This window comes from Rissa tridactyla, unplaced genomic scaffold (assembly GCF_028500815.1).
Source record: "Rissa tridactyla isolate bRisTri1 unplaced genomic scaffold, bRisTri1.patW.cur.20221130 scaffold_29, whole genome shotgun sequence".
Classification (NCBI taxonomy): Eukaryota; Metazoa; Chordata; class Aves; order Charadriiformes; family Laridae; genus Rissa; species Rissa tridactyla.
Genome location: NW_026529507.1, coordinates 3686738 through 3704352, shown reverse-complemented (window position 1 = coordinate 3704352; position 17615 = coordinate 3686738). Strand labels below are relative to the sequence as shown.

The following is a 17615-nucleotide window of genomic DNA, read 5'->3' as shown; positions in this document are numbered from 1 at the left end:
AGCATGCAAACAGCCCCATCCTCATTGCCCTTTCTCCACAGACTGTGGATTGTCTTGGTCTGGAGTCTTCCCAAGGTCCCTTCCAGGATGAGAGACTGTGCATTTCTTTCCACCACGGGTCTTCCCTTCATGATGAGGGGGAGAGCGCTCACGTTGCCCATGACCACAGAAGTAAGCAGACATAACGTTGGTCCACTCCGCTGTGGGTTTTTTGTCCCACTCAAGGCATTGACTCAATGCTGCTCATCGGGTATCTCCAAACCGCTTTCATCATATCCTGAGTTGAACTTTTGGTTTTCCTTTTTCCTCTTTCCCCTTCCCAAGCTCTTTTCTTTAACCATTGTCGTAGATTCCTCTACAAACAGCCCAGCTTCTCTTTCCCCACAGGCCCTACATTTGCTTGCTTTGTGCCCTCTCTACGGGGCACAAAGATGTTTCTAACATAGCTGTTGTGACAATTCCTCTGTTGGACAGTACAAAATTAGGAATGTCTTTAATTCCCTGTAGTGCCCTGCAACTCCTCGTGCTGTTATCTTGTGCTGATGCATCACCACAACCATGGTGAGGTGCCTGCACGCAAACATGAAGAATGAACAAAATGGATCTTCAGTTCAGGGGGACCTTGGGAAATTCTGGGAGTCAGCCAGAAGAAACTGCTGAAGTTTTACAAAGAGAAGTGGCCAGTCCTGCATCAGGGGGAAGAAAAACACCGTATTACAGTGCCAGGTGGGACGTGACAGGATGAGCAGTGACCTTGAGGAGAAGGGCCCACGCATTATGAGGGACACCACGTGAGCCAGTGGCGCATGCTGACCATGAACAAGGCCAGCTGCACACAGGGATGGATTAGGAGGAGAGGGCTACCCAGACAGCTTGACTTTTCATGCCCTTTCAGTGAGCCGTGGTGTGGCCACACCTGGACGTGTCTGTCCCTCTGTGGGAATTCCTGCTGTAGACAGGTGGGGAGGAACGGGAGAGTGCCCAGAGGAGGTCTGCACATGGCCTCTGCTTGAGGCCCCAGACCCCATCCTTCTGACCTCTGCCATCCCAGCACAACCCCAGGAACATGCTGTCCCTGGAGAAACACCAGCCTCTCCAGACAGCTCCAGATTCCCCTCCCACAGGATGGGTGGCCTTTATGTCATCTGTGTGAAGGGCTGGGGTACGTCCCTCAGTTAAACCCACGATCTTACCTCTCACCAGACACCGACTGGTGACTCCTAAATCCAGTCCAATATCTCTAAAATGTTACAAACGGACAGTCAGCTTTTTATTCCTGGACACATGGAGGAGGAAGAAGACCTTCAGGGGTGAATTTCCTCAGGCATGTTTGGAGAAAGACCCCAGCATTAAAGCACTGCACCAGGGAGATCTTGCTTTGTTAACAGAGACTCTGTGAAAGAGGCCAGCTCTGAGCCACTGTGAAATACATTTTTAGAAGGGAACCAGGTGAAACTAAGACGTAAATGTCTCAGGTGTAGTGACACAAGTGAAACCTTTGTGTAGGAGCATAAAAACCATAAATGACAATATCAACAGCAATGATGAGAAATGTAATCATTAAAAACACAAAGCCAATAACAAAACACACAAAAAAGCAGATGGAATCAAATAGTGCGGGAGTCATTTGTGGAGAGAGGTGGAACATTTCTCCCTCTTGAAAAAAATCCAAGAAATCAGATACCTAATGGCCTCCTTGAGCTCCTGGTTCCTCATGCTGTAGATGAGGGGGTTCAGTGCTGGAGGCAACACTGAGTACAGCACAGCCACCACCAGGTCGAGAACTGGGGAGGAGATGGAGGGGGGCTTCAGGTAGGCAAACATGGCAGTGCTGACAAGCAGGGAGACGACGGCCAGGTGAGGGAGGCACGTGGAAAAGGCTTTGTGCCGTCCCTGCTCAGAGGGGATCCTCAGAACGGCCCTGAAGATCTGCACGTAGGACAGCACGATGAAAACAAAGCACCCGAAGCCTAAACAGGCACTGACCACAAGAAGCCCAACTTCCCTGAGGTAGGAGTGTGAGCAGGAGAGCTTGAGGATCTGGGGGATTTCACAGAAGAACTGGTCCAGGGCATTGCCCTGGCAGAGGGGCAGGGAAAATGTATTGGCCGTGTGCAGGAGAGCATAGAGAAACCCACTGCCCCAGGCAGCTGCTGCCATGTGGACACAAGCTCTGCTGCCCAGGAGGGTCCCGTAGTGCAGGGGTTTGCAGATGGCAACGTAGCGGTCATAGGCCATAACGGTGAGAAGATAAAACTCTGCTGCAGCACAGAAAAAGAAAAAAAACACCTGTGTAACACATCCTTTGTAGGAAATGGCCCTGGTACCCAAGAGGGAATTGGCCATGGCTTTGGGGACAGTGGTGGAGATGGAGCCCAGGTCAAGAACAGAGAGGTTGAGGAGGAAGAAGTACATGGGGGTGTGGAGGCGGTGGTCACAGGCGATGGTGGTGATGATGAGGCCGTTGGCCAGGAGGGCAGCCAGGTAGATGCCCAGGAAGGTCCAGAAGTGGAAGAGCTGCAGCTCCCGCGTGTCTGCAAATGCCAGGAGGAGGAACTGGGTGATGGAGCTGCCATTCGACATTTTCTTCCCCTGGGCTTGGAGACCTGTGAATGGAAAGAAAAGCAGTGAGAAGTTAGGGAAGATTTCTCTCAAACTAAAGTATTCAATTGGTCTTAGAAACCCACCAAACTGGCTCTCGCCTTTCAGGAAGACCTTTTGCAGGTCCTTTTTGTACACTCTGGTTGGTGCTGGCTGATAGTCCACCAGAGAGCTGAGATCTCTGCAGGATTCAGTCCTGCCCTACAGCCATGGGTAAAAAGGAACACGGGGTGATCTCAGATTAAATCCACTCCTGGCATCAAAGGGCTTTTCAGCATTGTCACCCGACTGCAGGGCAGAGCTCAGGGCACCTTGTTGTTGGTGTTGTTCTGTTGTAGTTTCCCTACCACACCTGAGGAGTGTTTTTAAGGCAGAAATCCCTGGCATTTCTGCTGTGCTGCAAGTGAAACCTTGTGGGTCCTGCGAGCCAAGGGGACTGTCCCTCAGTGCAGAGCGAGGACAGCGAGTTTGTCCATCGGAATTGCTCTCAGCTGCCCTGTGCTGCTGCCCTTTGAGCTGGAGGATGATCCCAAGCAGACATTCCCCTGAGAAGAACCTGGACACTGCTGAGAGCAGAGGAGTCCCATTTACAAGCGCAGTTCTCCCAGCCCCTCACCTGAGCTCACTGGACCCGAGGAGGATCTCAGCTCTCCCCTCCCAGCCAGGGACACAGGGGGCTCACTGCAGCTGCCTACATTCAGCCCTCCAGCTGGATTTACGTGGCCTTGGCACTGACATGTCTACTCCGTGGGGCTGCTAGACGACACAGGGATGCCACGGGAGAGCTGAGCCCTTCTGGAGGGCAGCGTGCAGCCAAGCAGGACACTCCTGGGAAAGAGCCAACTAGCCTAAAGATGGGGTGGCTTACTCTCGGCCCCACACACTGCAGTCCCCAGAGCCCAAAATATTAAAGGCATTTGGATGCTTTTCCTCCCTGGATACACCTGCATGACAGGACGTGCAGCATCAGTGTCTGAGCTGCACCTGAATCCTCAGCCCCCATCACAGTGGAAGAAGGGAAGGAACAAGGACAGCAGGGGCGAGAGGGGAACAGGTGAAAATTCTTCTTCAAAAAGAGTCAGGACAGGGAGACACTTGAACATTTCTCCTCTAGTGTGTGGGAGAGGAGACGAGGGAGTGTCTCCGGGGAATGTATGTGTGGTGGTGGGGAGGTGCCATCCTAAATGGAAAAGGAAATTCCTTTCTCCCACTCCCCATGCATCCCACTAAAGGTGGAAAATTCAAAACATGGGCTCCATTTCTTTCAGGTAAATGCTGCCTTGAAGTCCTTCTCCAAAAGGATCCTCTGCAAATGTCCTGGGGGTGATCTGGAGCTGGGAGGAAACACGACCCATGCAGCACCCTCACGACTGCAGAAGGACCCTGCCATGACACGACTGGGGTCACTCCTTCCACCCACAGCTTCTCCCCGCAGCGCCAGGGGGAGCTCCCCGGGCAGGCTGAGAGGTGACCCTGGCAGGCAGCAGAGTCCCTGGCCCAGCACACAGTTCCCTGGGACACGGGGACCCTGCTCTGAAGGACAGCCCTGAGCACCCCTGCACGCACACCCACCTTCACAGCCCGGCAGAGGTCCCTGGGAGAAGGCAGCCGACATGCCCTGTGCCTTTGGTGATGTGGTAGGGGTGCCCTGCTCTCGAGCACATCCTTCTCAACACCGACGGAGCCTTGAGAGCCTTCCTGACAGATCACATTAGCCATGGGCTATGCCAGCTTTAGGAGACTGCTCCAGGGAGCCTCTCTGCATTATACTGCAGCAGAGACACAGCATGCCCTGTCCCTCTGACGGTGCAGCAGGGAAGCCCTGCTCCACACGTTGTCCTTCTCCTCGAAACTAGAGAAACTGTGAGAGTTGTACTTGCAGATCCCATAGGCTGGGGGTTGGTCCAGCTTCTGGAGATGCCTCCAGCAGCTGCAGAATCAATGCCCTGCAGCCAGAGACTGTGCAAAGGCTGTGAGGATTTCTCCCAGTGAGCTCTCAGCACTCTCCCACCCCAGGCTGCCTTTAAGATCCGCTGGCCTCACACGTCTCCCCTCGTTACCTGCAGGCAGTGCCCTCAGCGCTGCTGCCCTTTGCAGAGGAGCTGCTCCTGGGCAGAGCTGCCTCTCTGCAGCGCTGCCCGCTTGCCACGAGCTCCCTCCATGCCAGGAGCCCAGCCCAGCTCAGACGCAGAGGACCAGCCCGAGACGTCACTTTCTCTGCCTCCTCGGGGCTCCCTGGAGGTGTCCCTGTGCCTCCAGGGGAACCTGCTGGGAAAGAGACTGAAGTAATACTGTGTGGTCTCTCTTGCACCTCTGGAGAGACGCTTCTTTCCAGCCGGGTAATTTCTCCTGTCAGAGAGCTGCGCACGAGAAAGGTCTTGTTCCTTCTGGTATGAGACAGGAAACCTGGACAGTGCCAGATCTCCTTTGCCCCGGCTGAGCGAAGGCAGTCGGCTTCGTCAATTGAGGCATCTCCTCCTTGGTTTGTAGTCCTGGGTGTGAAGTGGACTCAGCTCTCACTTAGGGCTGCCACAATCCCACAGGAGGGGGGATTCCTCTTGCCTCTCTTCAGGTGGGCACAAAATAGGCACCTGCTGCATGGGAGCTGCTGGTCTCAGCTCCCAGCATCATTCCTGGAGATGGAGGCCAGCAGTGAGCTCTTCAGACTCAAACACCTACTGACATTTCAGGTCTCAGACGTGGTCCAAGATACGTGCCGGTAACTGCAAGATCTAACGGAGCAGTTCATAGAGACAGGGCAGTATCTGCTGCCACCATCTTTGAGATTCATGAGGAATTCCTTTGGCCACCAGCACGTGCCCACATTTCGGACAACTGAACTTTTCCCTACTCTTTCAACCCAGGGCAGCCTTCTGAGGTAGACAGGGGACCAGATGTACTCATTGCCATTGACATCATCCATCTTCTCCATCAGCCGTGTATACTAGATCCCCACTGACTGTAACGGCAGATGTCTCATGGACATCCCCACACCACCTAACCTAATTCAGGTCAGCTACTCGATGGCCATGGACAGGCCTGTTGTGCTACAGGAGGTGCCAGGGCTCTCCAGCACAACTGCAGGTGGCCGGCAGGGACTGCACAGGACCTACGGGAAAGGCATCGCCTTCAGAGTGGGTGCGAGACACACACTCCAGATGCCATGTCTCATAGATTCAGTTTCTGTTGGCCGGCAACTGAATCCCACGAGGGCAATGAGGCAGGGTCTGACCCACCTCCATCCAGTCGATGCAGAGCAGTTCAGGAACAGGAAGCACATCACACTGGGATCTCCACTCATTTGCCTATTCAAGCAACACAAGGAAGTCTCAGGAACTTGCTTCAGGAACAGTTAGAGAAGAAACAAAGAGAATGAGTGGCCACTGCTGTAATTTAGTAACAGCAGGTGTAGATGAATCTGAGATTCTCTGTGTCCTTCTTGCCTTGGTCTCCTCCAGCAAGCTCTCCCAGGCCTTTGTGCCTTGAGGCAGGACTCTGGAGGGAAAAAAAAACAGTGGTGAATTTGGATAGAGTCAGGAGTTACTTGAGCAAACACAATCCTTACCAGTCTATGGGACTGGAGGGGTGGCATCCGAGGGAGCTGAGAGGGCAGGACGATGCCACAGTAAAGCCACTCTCCATCATCCTTGAAAGCATCTGGAGTTTGCGGGAACTCCCTAACAACTGGCAGCACCCAAATGCTGCAGGCACTTTCTGCTGTGACCCTGCTTTGCGTAGAATGTTGGTCTATAGAAATCTTGCAAGGTCACTTCCAGCCTGAACGGAAAGTTCCCAGAACAGGCCAATGTCTGCCACCCTGAGACCTGGAATCTGCACTCTGCTCTTCGTCCTCACTCCCTCGGGAGCTGAGACTCCACTCTTTCTTTGCTACTAGAGCCAAGGCTGACAAGGATGACACAGGTTTTCTGATCCAGGTGAGCATCGCCTTGCTTGGCCCATCTGGCAGCTGTGCTAAAAAGCTGAGGCAAAGAGCCTCCAGACACCTAAAGGAGCATTTGCACCGTGCTCTCCTGGGAATGTCAGGGGGTGCTGGGCTGACTTTTGGCTGCCAGGTGCCCACCCAGCTTCACTCCCGCTCCCCCTCCTTCTCCACTCGCCTTGCTGTCTGCAGGGCTGTTTCTCTCCATGTGTCTCGCTCCTCTCTCTTACAGTGACTGCACACTGCTGTTTAGCCTTGCTTCAATATGCTATCACAGAGGTGCCACGAGAATTGCTTACTGGCTCAGTTTGGGCAGTGGCATGTCCCCTTTGGAGCCAGCTGAAAGTGGCTCTCTCTCACATGGAGTCACCTCTTGATCCCTTTTCTCCTAAGCCACCTCTGCAGCCCCCTCACCCCTACCAAAACCTAGCCATGTCAACGCAATACACAGGGTCATTGATGTCCCCGGTAAGACGTTAAGTCGTTGGTGAGCCCAAGACTTCCTCAGGTTGGTTAAATAAGAGTTGGTCCCCTTCCTCTCCTTCATTATAGGTTCTTTGTGTCAGAGCAGAGATGTGCTGGACCTCAGTTGTGGCACCAGGGCCAAGCTCAGGCGTGCAACAAAGCCAGCTGTTACCAAGTGCCCAAGTACCGTGCAGGCAAAAGGTTTGCGTCAGAGCATGCTGGGGGGGATGGCAGATGGCAATGTAAAGGGGAAAGGAGGAGATCAATCCCTGCTCTCCTCAGGACGAGAGAGAAGCAGGGCTGGACTCTGCAGCCCCGGCACGAGAGGGCTTTGCTGTCTGCGGGGTCTCTGCAGCCCCAGAGGGCCTGTGGTGCAGGTGAAGCTGATCTCCAGGCAGGACAAGGGGCTTTTGCAAGTGTCCTTGGCTATGGGTATCCTGAGATCCAGGAACACTGTGAAAATCATTGCTCTGTTCCTTGACCGCATCATCAAAGGGATGACTGAGGGATGTGGGAGAAGCACTCCCTGCATCTACTGGATTGAGATGGGACAGCACTTGCCTCACTGCAGTTGCTTGAAGGAAAGCACTGACCGCCTCAGAAGGTCTCTTGGGGTCTCTTACACGGCTGCTCTGAATGGGGATGATGTTCGCGCAAGTCCTGTGCTGTCCCTGCCGGCTGCACGCAGTTGTGCTGGAGAGCCCTGGCACCTCAGGCAGCTCCACAGGATGGAGTCAACCTTGAAATTGGGCAGCTGCCCTGAATTAGGTTGGGCATTGTAGGGGTGCCAGTGAGAACCCAGCCCTAACTGCCAATGGAGATCTGGTAACGACGGCTGGTGGAGAAGAGAGAGAGACGTAGCTCTTCAGATGGCAATGACTCCATTTGCTCAGAGGAATAGCTCTATAGGCTGCCCTGTACATAGTGAGCAGGAACAGGCTTCATTGTCCTAAACGTGGCCATCTGCTGTCACTTCAGCTGCCCAAAGCAATGCCCCAAGAGCCTCCAAAATGATGGCCCCAGACGCTGCCCTGTCCCTCTGAACTGCTCCATCAAAGTTTAGAGATACCTGCACATGTCTTGGGCCACCTCTGGCACTTCAAATGTGCACTGTGGTTTGCAGGGGTACAGGAGATTCCTCCCTTTCATTGTCTGGGTGTCCTGTCTCATAGGTGGAAAAGAAGAGGTCGTTCTGGGACCTAACTCTGCCTCTGATAGGGGAAATGATACTGCCAGAAAGGAATGTCCCCCCCAACAGCTGAGGGAGGAAACATCAGTCATGACTTCAGCTTGTTTCACAGCAGGTTCCCCTGGAGCCTCAGGGACATCTTTGATGGAGCCACAGCAAGCCGAGAAAGTGCCACCTGATTAGGTCAGAAGTCCTTGATTGCATTGCATGGAGGAGACTGAAGCATGCACATCATGTGCATGTGGGGAGAGGAACCCGAGTTGAGCACAAGTGCCACCAGCTATTCCCAGAGCGTCCACGAAGGCCTGTGGGACACACTCTGTCTTCGGGTAACTTGACTTTGAGAGGAACGTCCTCTGGGAAACCACCTGGATGCCGCACTGGGATGTGCTTCCGTGAACCAGGGTCCCTATGTCCATACCTCATGCCATGAGGCATCTCAGATGGGCACCACACCACAGGGCTGAGGTGCCTCCCAGCATCTGGGAGTGGCAGCAGGAGGCCAGAGAGTCCCTACGCCTCTGCACGTGGAAGGGAAGGGCTCGCGGCTTTGAACACCCCTGTCAGAGCCCTGACAATTCTGCGTGTGACTTCAGGAACAACCCCACCGGCCCAATGAGATTTCTCTCACCTGCCTTTTCCGGTTCATCGCAAGTGCCTCTGTGTGCTGCCTCACCCTCCCCTGTCCTTATGGCCCATCCCTTGTTTCACACAGTCTGAAAGCAGCGTGTCCACAGAGCATTTCGCCCGCGCAGTCCGAAAGCGTTCTGCAAGCAGGAGTGTCACTGCCCTCCAGAAGATGGCTTTTCTCACCCTTCACACAGAACAGAGCACGTCTAGGGACTATGATGCACTCAGAAGCACAGACACCTCCGTGTTTCACCTCTCTGAACTTCCTTCCCAATGTCCTTAGGCACCTAACAGAGAAACAAATGTGGTCACTCGAAGGCGTACCCACAAGGAGAGAGGGGACAGGAAGACCTAAAATTTTCCATGGAAACAGGGGATTAGGACAATTTGTCATCATCAATGGCGTTTCCCCTAATGGGAATGGGCAACGTCCCCAACCTTCAGAAAAATCTCTTCCTCCTCCCTCCCATGACCTGCCCCATAATTGCAGTTGGGAACAGCCTCAGCATGGGGCTGCTGCTGGAAAACCTGGAAACCTGCTACAGCTCCGCCACCCTGACTGTCCTCCCACTGGGCACAGCACCACCTCTGCTCACAGCGCTCTTAGGGCTATTTCCTGCACCTTTGGCATGTACAGAGTGGCTCCTGCTGGTGGCCACATGCTATGAACAGTACTTGGCTCTGTGCCACCCCCTGCTCTCTGCAAGACTCCTGAACTGGAAGGGTTGTCGCTAGAAGACAGCTGCACCTTGGCTGGGGGGATTTCTGTCATCTGCAGTAATCATTTCCTTCTTGTCCCAGACACATTTGCTGGCCCTGATGTACTAGACCACTTTTGTGATTTAGCCCCAAGGCTGGAGCTCTCCTGCAGTGAAACCATGACGCTCATGCTCTCAGCTTTGGAAACGTGCTGTTTAGATCCAGTCTTCCCCTTCCTGGTCACACCGGCATCTTGTGTGTGCATCAGAGCTTCCATGGCCACCGAATTAATTCGCATCAGGTGCAGGGATGCTTTACACATGCCCTTATACAGCCCTGACCATATCAAGAATCCTTCAATACTCCTTCAGGAGTTTGTTTGATTTCCCAAGGAGTATCAGTACCTATTAAAAAAAATATAAACATACATATGTCCAATGCAGCAGTCTGCATCTCTGTTAGAAGCCTTGAAGCAGTGTCCGGGGGAGCAGGGCTTGAGGTGTGAGCATCCCGTGAGTTGACGGATCCCCTTTCCCAGCAGATGGGGTCAGGGCTTGGCTGTCCTGCTTGGTGACACACATCAAGGGCTTTCACAACCACGTTCCACGTTTGATTTTCCACCTCGAAGCAGCACCTCTGACTTCCTGCTTCACCAGCCTCCAAGGACTCTCGGAAACTCTTGGAGGATTGCTGCTGACTTTTACTTGTCTTGAGGCTTGTTCAGTCTTTCAGGATCTGCAGTTCAGGCACTTGGCACCAGAGGGCTCATTAACATGCAAAACGCCCTAACAAGTCAAGTCTCTCTGGGCATATTTTTCCTTAAAGTCTTCAATTCTCATGTGCTTAATTAGAGAAGTTGCAGGAATGTAATCAAAGTGAAATAATATGATTACTAAACAACAAGAAGAAAGGGTTTCTTTTTTCTTTTTCCTACTTTATTTTTCTGCTTATACATGAATGGAAATCAGCAGTCTCTACATGATACTGATCCTGAGCGTCTGCTAATGCAGTCTGAACAGATATGAAAATCAAGACCCTTTGTGTTCCACAACCTATGGCCAGTCTTCATCCTGCCCCCAACCCAGCATTTCTCTCATCAGCCCCCTGGGACTTACAGCAGCCCTGTTCCAATCTGAGCTTCCTCCACTGAAGCTGCGCGGTTCAGCCCATTGGCACCGGTTCCCACCTGGGTTACTTGGAGAACGAGCAGCACACGGACACAGAAGGGTGTTTGTCACTTGCCAACAAATGGAAACAAAGGAATGCATAGTTCAATAAAAAAACGAGACATTCCTCAGCTATGTGTAAAGTCCACATTACCCCCACCGAAATCTGCTTCCTACAGCGGCTAACCTTAGACCAACAGAAAACATAATTTTTGTTAAATCACAGATCCCAAGACTTCCCAAAAGATTCCCTGTCCTGGACTTTCTTTCTTTGTCCATAATTGTTCTTTGCACGCAGTGAGGCTTACACTCACGTCACGAGCTCCCTCGATTCGCAGAGAGAAGCAAAGAGACAAAGTAAATCAAATGGTCTTTTGAATACACAAATCTGCCTAAAGGGGGCCCTGAGCAGCAACAAGCTTTTGGACAAATCATGGAATAACAGAATGATGGAACGTGTGGGGTTGGAAGGGACCTTTAAAGGTCATCTAGTCCATCCCCCCTGCAGTAAGCAGGGACACCGACAACTAGATCAGGTTGCTCAGAGGCTCATCAAACCTGGCCTTGAATGTCTCCAGGGATGGGGCCTCCACCCCGTCTCTGGGCAACCTGTGCCACTGTCTCACCACCCTCAGTGGAGAGAACTTCTTCCTAAACTCTAATCTAAACCTGCCCTGCTCTAGTTTAAAACCATTGTCCCTCGTCCTAAGGCTACATGCCCTTGCAAACAGCCTTGCAACAGCTTTCTGACAGGGCCCCTTCAGGTACTGGAAGGCCGCTATAAGGTCTCCCCGGAGCCTTCTCTTCTCCAGGCTGAACAACCCCAACCTCTCTCAGCCTCTCTTCGTAGGAGAGGTGCTCCAGCCCTCTGATCATCTTCGTGGCCCTCCTCTGCACCCGCTCCAGCAGGTCCATGTCCTTCTTGTGCTGAGGGCTCCAGAGCTGGACACAGTACTCCAGGTGGGGTCTCACGAGAGCAGAGTAGAGGGGGAGAATCCCCTCTCTGGGTCTGCTGGCCATGCTTCTTTTGATGCAGCCCAGGACACGATTGGCCTGAGGGGCTGCAAGCGCACATTGTTGGCTCATGTCCAGCTTTTCATCCACCAGGACCCCCAAGTCCTTTCCCACAGGGCTGCTCTCTATCAAGTCATCCCCCAGCCTGTATTGGTAACGAGGGTTGTCCTGACCCAAGTGTAGGACCTTGCACTTGGCCCACCTTGATTGCCGTGTCCAGTTTTGCACCCCCCACCACAAAAAAGACACTGAGGGGCTGGAGCAAGTCCAGAGAAGAGCAATGAAGCTGGTGAGGAGTCTGGAGAACAAGTCTGATGAGGAGCAGCTGAGGGAGCTGGGGCTGTTTAGCCTGGAGAAAAGGAGGCTGAGGGGAGACCTTCTCGCTCTCTGCAACTCCCTGAAAGGAGGGTGTACAGAGGTGGGGGTCGGTCTCTTCTCCCAAGAAACAAGCAACAGGAGAAGAGGAAACGGCCGCCAGTTGCCCCAGCAGAGGTTTAGACTGGATATTAGGAACAATCTTTCCCCTCCTCCATCCGCGTCAGACAGGCGGTCATCACCAGCACGGAGGTGACATGGAGCCTTCTGCTGCTCACAGGTTTGGGGAGGACACTGAGGAGATGGGGAGAGCACCTTGAGGTGTGGGGACACTGCGGGGAGGGGGACACACGTGCCAGATTCAGCCCCCTGACTTCCCCGTGTGGGAGCGCAGAGGAGGGGCAGGTGTACAACCTGCAGCTGACCCTATCCCTGACCCCAGTGTCATCCCTGTAGGTGCCATGTCCCCATCGCTGTCCCCACAGGTGTCCTGGCCACACCACTGTCCCCAGCCCTGTCTCTGTCCCTCCAGGTCTCTTGTCCCCCTCCCTGTCCCCACAGGTGCCCTATGCCCAGGGCTGTGGGGACAGCGGCCGCCTGCTGGTCTGGTTCCATGGCAGCATCAGTTTTGTCCACCTCCGTGTCACAGTGAGACCAGGGGACACTAGCGAGCCCACTGGGGGCTGGAGAGGGGCCCCCAGGCTCAGTTGTGTTTTGTAAAGTCTCCTTTCAAGAGCACAAAAACGCATTTTTTGTTTCCAAAGCTTCTATTTCAGGCTCCAAAAAGGCATTTTTAAGATTAAGCCAGTCAGTTTTAGGGTCCAAGATGCATCTTGGATGTCAAAACCTTAATTTTGATGGTCCAAACCCCTCTTTTAGGGACCAAATTATCATGCATTTGAACCCAAAGCTTCATTTTTAGGTACAAACCCTCATTTACAAGTTCCAAAGCCCATTTTAAGATTCAAAGACCCATTGTCAAGCTCTAAACAAGCATTTTTAGGATCCAGCCAGTCATTTTTAGAGTCCAAGCCACATCTTGACTGTCCAAAGCGATAGCGAGTGGCCCACACGCGTGTCCAGGTGGGCCTCCAGGTGGGCCCCGGGGTGGCTGGGCAGCAGCCGGGCAGTGGCGTGGCAACATGACGATGTGCAGTGCGGTGTCGTGGCAACGTGACGATGCAACAATGTGTGTCTGCTCTCTAGAGCCGCTTGCTGGGAGACTGGCTGTGGTGGCCGCAGCTGGGTGCCTCTGGAGCGAGAGGTGCCATCGCTCTGTCTACCCGTCTTTTAATTACCTCCAGGGATGGTGCCTCAGCCACTTCCCTGTGCAGCCTGTTCCAATGCCTGAAAAACCTTTCAGGGGAAAGACTTTCCTAATATCCAGTCTAAACCTCTGCTGGGGCAACTGGCGGCCATTTCCTCTTCTCCTGTTGCTTGTTTCTTGGGAGAAGAGACCGACCCCCACCTCTGTACACCCTCCTTTCAGGGAGTTGTAGAGAGCGAGAAGGTCTCCCCTCAGCCTCCTTTTCTCCAGGCTAAACAGCCCCAGCTCCCTCAGCTGCTCCTCATCAGACTTGTTCTCCAGACTCCTCACCAGCTTCATTGCTCTTCTCTGGACTTGCTCCAGCCCCTCAGTGTCTTTTTTGTGGTGGGGGGTGCAAAACTGGACACGGCAATCAAGGTGGGCCAAGTGCAAGGTCCTTCACTTGGGTCAGGACAGCCCTCGTTACCAATACAGGCTGGGGGATGACTTGATAGAGAGCAGCCCTGTGGAAAAGGACTTGGGGGTCCTGGTGGATGAAAAGCTGGACATGAGCTAACAATGTGTGCTTGCAGCCCAGAAGGCCAATCATGTCCTGGGCTGCATCAAAAGAAGCATGGCCAGCAGACCCAGAGAGGGGATTCTCCCCCTCTACTCTGCTCTCGTGAGACCCCACCTGGAGTACTGTGTCCAGCTCTGGAGCCCTCAGCACAAGAAGGACATGGACCTGCTGGAGCGGGTCCAGAGGAGGGCCACGAAGATGATTAATGGGCTGGAGCACCTCTCCTGTGAAGACAGGCTGAGAGAGGTTGGGGTTGTTCAGCCTGGAGAAGAGAAGGCTCCGGGGAGACCTTATAGCGGCCTTCCAGTACCTGAAGGGGCCCTGTCAGAAAGCTGTTGCAAGGCTGTTTGCAAGGGCATGTAGCCTTAGGACGAGGGACAGTGGTTTTAAACTAGAGCAGGGCAGGTTTAGATTAGAGTTTAGGAAGAAGTTCTTTCCACTGAGGGTGGTGAGACAGTGACACAGGTTGCCCAGAGACGGGGTGGAGGCCCCATCCCTGGAGACATTCAAGGCCAGGTTTGATGAGCCTCTGAGCAACCTGATCTAGTTGTCGGTGTCCCTGCTTACTGCAGGGGGGATGGACTAGATGACCTTTAAAGGTCCCTTCCAACCCCACACGTTCCATCATTCTGTTATTCCATGATTTGTCCAAAAGCTTGTTGCTGCTCAGGGCCCCCTTTAGGCAGATTTGTGTATTCAAAAGACCATTTGATTTACTTTGTCTCTTTGCTTCTCTCTGCGAATCGAGGGAGCTCGTGACGTGAGTGTAAGCCTCACTGCGTGCAAAGAACAATTATGGACAAAGAAAGAAAGTCCAGGACAGGGAATCTTTTGGGAAGTCTTGGGATCTGTGATTTAACAAAAATTATGTTTTCTGTTGGTCTAAGGTTAGCCGCTGTAGGAAGCAGATTTCGGTGGGGGTAATGTGGACTTTACACATAGCTGAGGAATGTCTCCTTTTTTTACTGAACTATGCATTCCTTTGTTTCCATTTGTTGGCAAGTGACAAACACCCTTCTGTGTCCGTGTGCTGCTCGTTCTCCAAGTAACCCAGGTGGGAACCGGTGCCAATGGGCTGAACCGCGCAGCTTCAGTGGAGGAAGCTCAGATTGGAACAGGGCTGCTGTAAGTCCCAGGGGGCTGATGAGAGAAATGCTGGGTTGGGGGCAGGATGAAGACTGGCCATAGGTTGTGGAACACAAAGGGTCTTGATTTTCATATCTGTTCAGACTGCATTAGCAGACGCTCAGGATCAGTATCATGTAGAGACTGCTGATTTCCATTCATGTATAAGCAGAAAAATAAAGTAGGAAAAAGAAAAAAGAAACCCTTTCTTCTTGTTGTTTAGTAATCATATTATTTCACTTTGATTACATTCCTGCAACTTCTCTAATTAAGCACATGAGAATTGAAGACTTTAAGGAAAAATATGCCCAGAGAGACTTGACTTGTTAGGGCATTTTGCATGTTAATGAGCCCTCTGGTGCCAAGTGCCTGAACTGCAGATCCTGAAAGACTGAACAAGCCTCAAGACAATTAAAAGTCAGCAGCAAACCTCCAAGAGTTTCCGAGAGTCCTTGGAGGCTGGTGAAGCAGGAAGTCAGAGGTGCTGCTTCGAGGTGGAAAATCAAACGTGGAACGTGGTTGTGAAAGCCCTTGATGTGTGTCACCAAGCAGGACAGCCAAGCCCTGACCCCATCTGCTGGGAAAGGGGATCCGTCAACTCACGGGATGCTCACACCTCAAGCCCTGCTCCCCCGGACACTGCTTCAAGGCTTCTAACAGAGATGCAGACTGCTGCATTGGACATATGTATGTTTATATTTTTTTTAATAGGTACTGATACTCCTTGGGAAATCAAACAAACTCCTGAAGGAGTATTGAAGGATTCTTGATATGGTCAGGGCTGTATAAGGGCATGTGTAAAGCATCCCTGCACCTGATGCGAATTAATTCGGTGGCCATGGAAGCTCTGATGCACACACAAGATGCCGGTGTGACCAGGAAGGGGAAGACTGGATCTAAACAGCACGTTTCCAAAGCTGAGAGCATGAGCGTCATGGTTTCACTGCAGGAGAGCTCCAGCCTTGGGGCAAAATCACAAAAGTGGTCTAGTACATCAGGGCCAGCAAATGTGTCTGGGACAAGAAGGAAATGATTACTGCAGATGACAGAAATCCCCCCAGCCAAGGTGCAGCTGTCTTCTAGCGACAACCCTTCCAGTTCAGGAGTCTTGCAGAGAGCAGGGGGTGGCACAGAGCCAAGTACTGTTCATAGCATGTGGCCACCAGCAGGAGCCACTCTGTACCTGCCAAAGGTGCAGGAAATAGCCCTAAGAGCGCTGTGAGCAGAGATGGTGCTGTGCCCAGTGGGAGGACAGTCAGGGTGGCGGAGCTGTAGCAGGTTTCCATGTTTTCCACCAGCAGCCCCATGCTGAGGCTGTTCCCAACTGCAATTATGGGGCAGGTCATGGGAGGGAGGAGGAAGAGATTTTTCTGAAGGTTGGGGACGTTCCCCATTCCCATTAGGGGAAACTCCACTGATGATGACAAATTGTCCTAATCCCCTTTTTCCATGGGAAATTTTAGGTCTTCCTGTCCCCTCTCTCCTTGTGGGTGCACCTTCGAGTGACCACATTTGTTTCTCTGTTAGGTGCCTAAGGACATTGGGAAGGAAGTTCAGAGAGGTGAAACACGGAGGTGTCTGTGCTTCTGAGTGCATCATAGTCCCTAGACATGCTCTGTTCTGTGTGAAGGGTGAGAAAAGCCATCTTCTGGAGGGTAGCGACACTCCTGCTTGCAGAACGCTTTCGGACTGCGCGGGCGAAATGCTCTGTGGACATGCTGCTTTCAGACTGTGTGAAACAAGGGATGGGCCATAAGGACAGGGGAGGGTGAGGCAGCACACAGAGGCACTTGCGATGAACCGGAAAAGGCAGGTGAGAGAAATCTCATTGGGCCGGTGGGGTTGTTCCTGAAGTCACACGCAGAATTGTCAGGGCTCTGACAGGGGTGTTCAAAGCCGCGAGCCCTTCCCTTCCACGTGCAGAGGCGTAGGGACTCTCTGGCCTCCTGCTGCCACTCCCAGATGCTGGGAGGCACCTCAGCCCTGTGGTGTGGTGCCCGTCTGAGATGCCTCATGGCATGAGGTATGGACATAGGGACCCTGGTTCACGGAAGCACATCCCAGTGCGGCATCCAGGTGGTTTCCCAGAGGACGTTCCTCTCAAAGTCAAGTTACCCGAAGACAGAGTGTGTCCCACAGGCCTTCGTGGACGCTCTGGGAATAGCTGGTGGCACTTGTGCTCAACTCGGGTTCCTCTCCCCACATGCACATGATGTGCATGCTTGAGTCTCCTCCATGCAATGCAATCGAGGACTTCTGACCTAATCAGGTGGCACTTTCTCAGCTCGCTGTGGCTCCATCATAGATGTCCCTGAAGCTCCAGGGGAACCTGCTGTGAAACAAGCTGAAGTCATGACTGATGTTTCCTCCCTCAGCTGTTGGGGGGGACATTCCTTTCTGGCAGTATCATTTCCCCTATCAGAGGCAGAGTTAGGTCCCAGAACGACCTCTTCTTTTCCACCTATGAGACAGGACACCCAGACAATGAAAGGGAGGAATCTCCTCTACCCCTGCAAACCACAGTGCACATTTGAAGTGCCAGAGGTGGCCCGAGACATGTGCAGGTATCTCTAAACTTTGATGGAGCAGTTCAGAGGGACAGGGCAGCGTCTGGGGCCATCATTTTGGAGGCTCTTGGGGCATTG

The 17615-nt window shown here is 52.8% G+C and overlaps 1 protein-coding gene across 1 annotated transcript; it reads right to left on the bottom strand.

Moving 5' to 3' along the window:
* Positions 1-1719: 1719 nt before the first annotated feature.
* Positions 1720-2382, bottom strand: LOC128903330 (olfactory receptor 14J1-like; the record flags this gene model as incomplete). Its single annotated transcript, XM_054187346.1, has 1 exon — positions 1720-2382. A coding segment is annotated over one exon (663 nt), but the record flags the coding sequence as incomplete, so codon positions are not given.
* Between the last annotated feature and the right edge of the window lie 15233 nt (positions 2383-17615).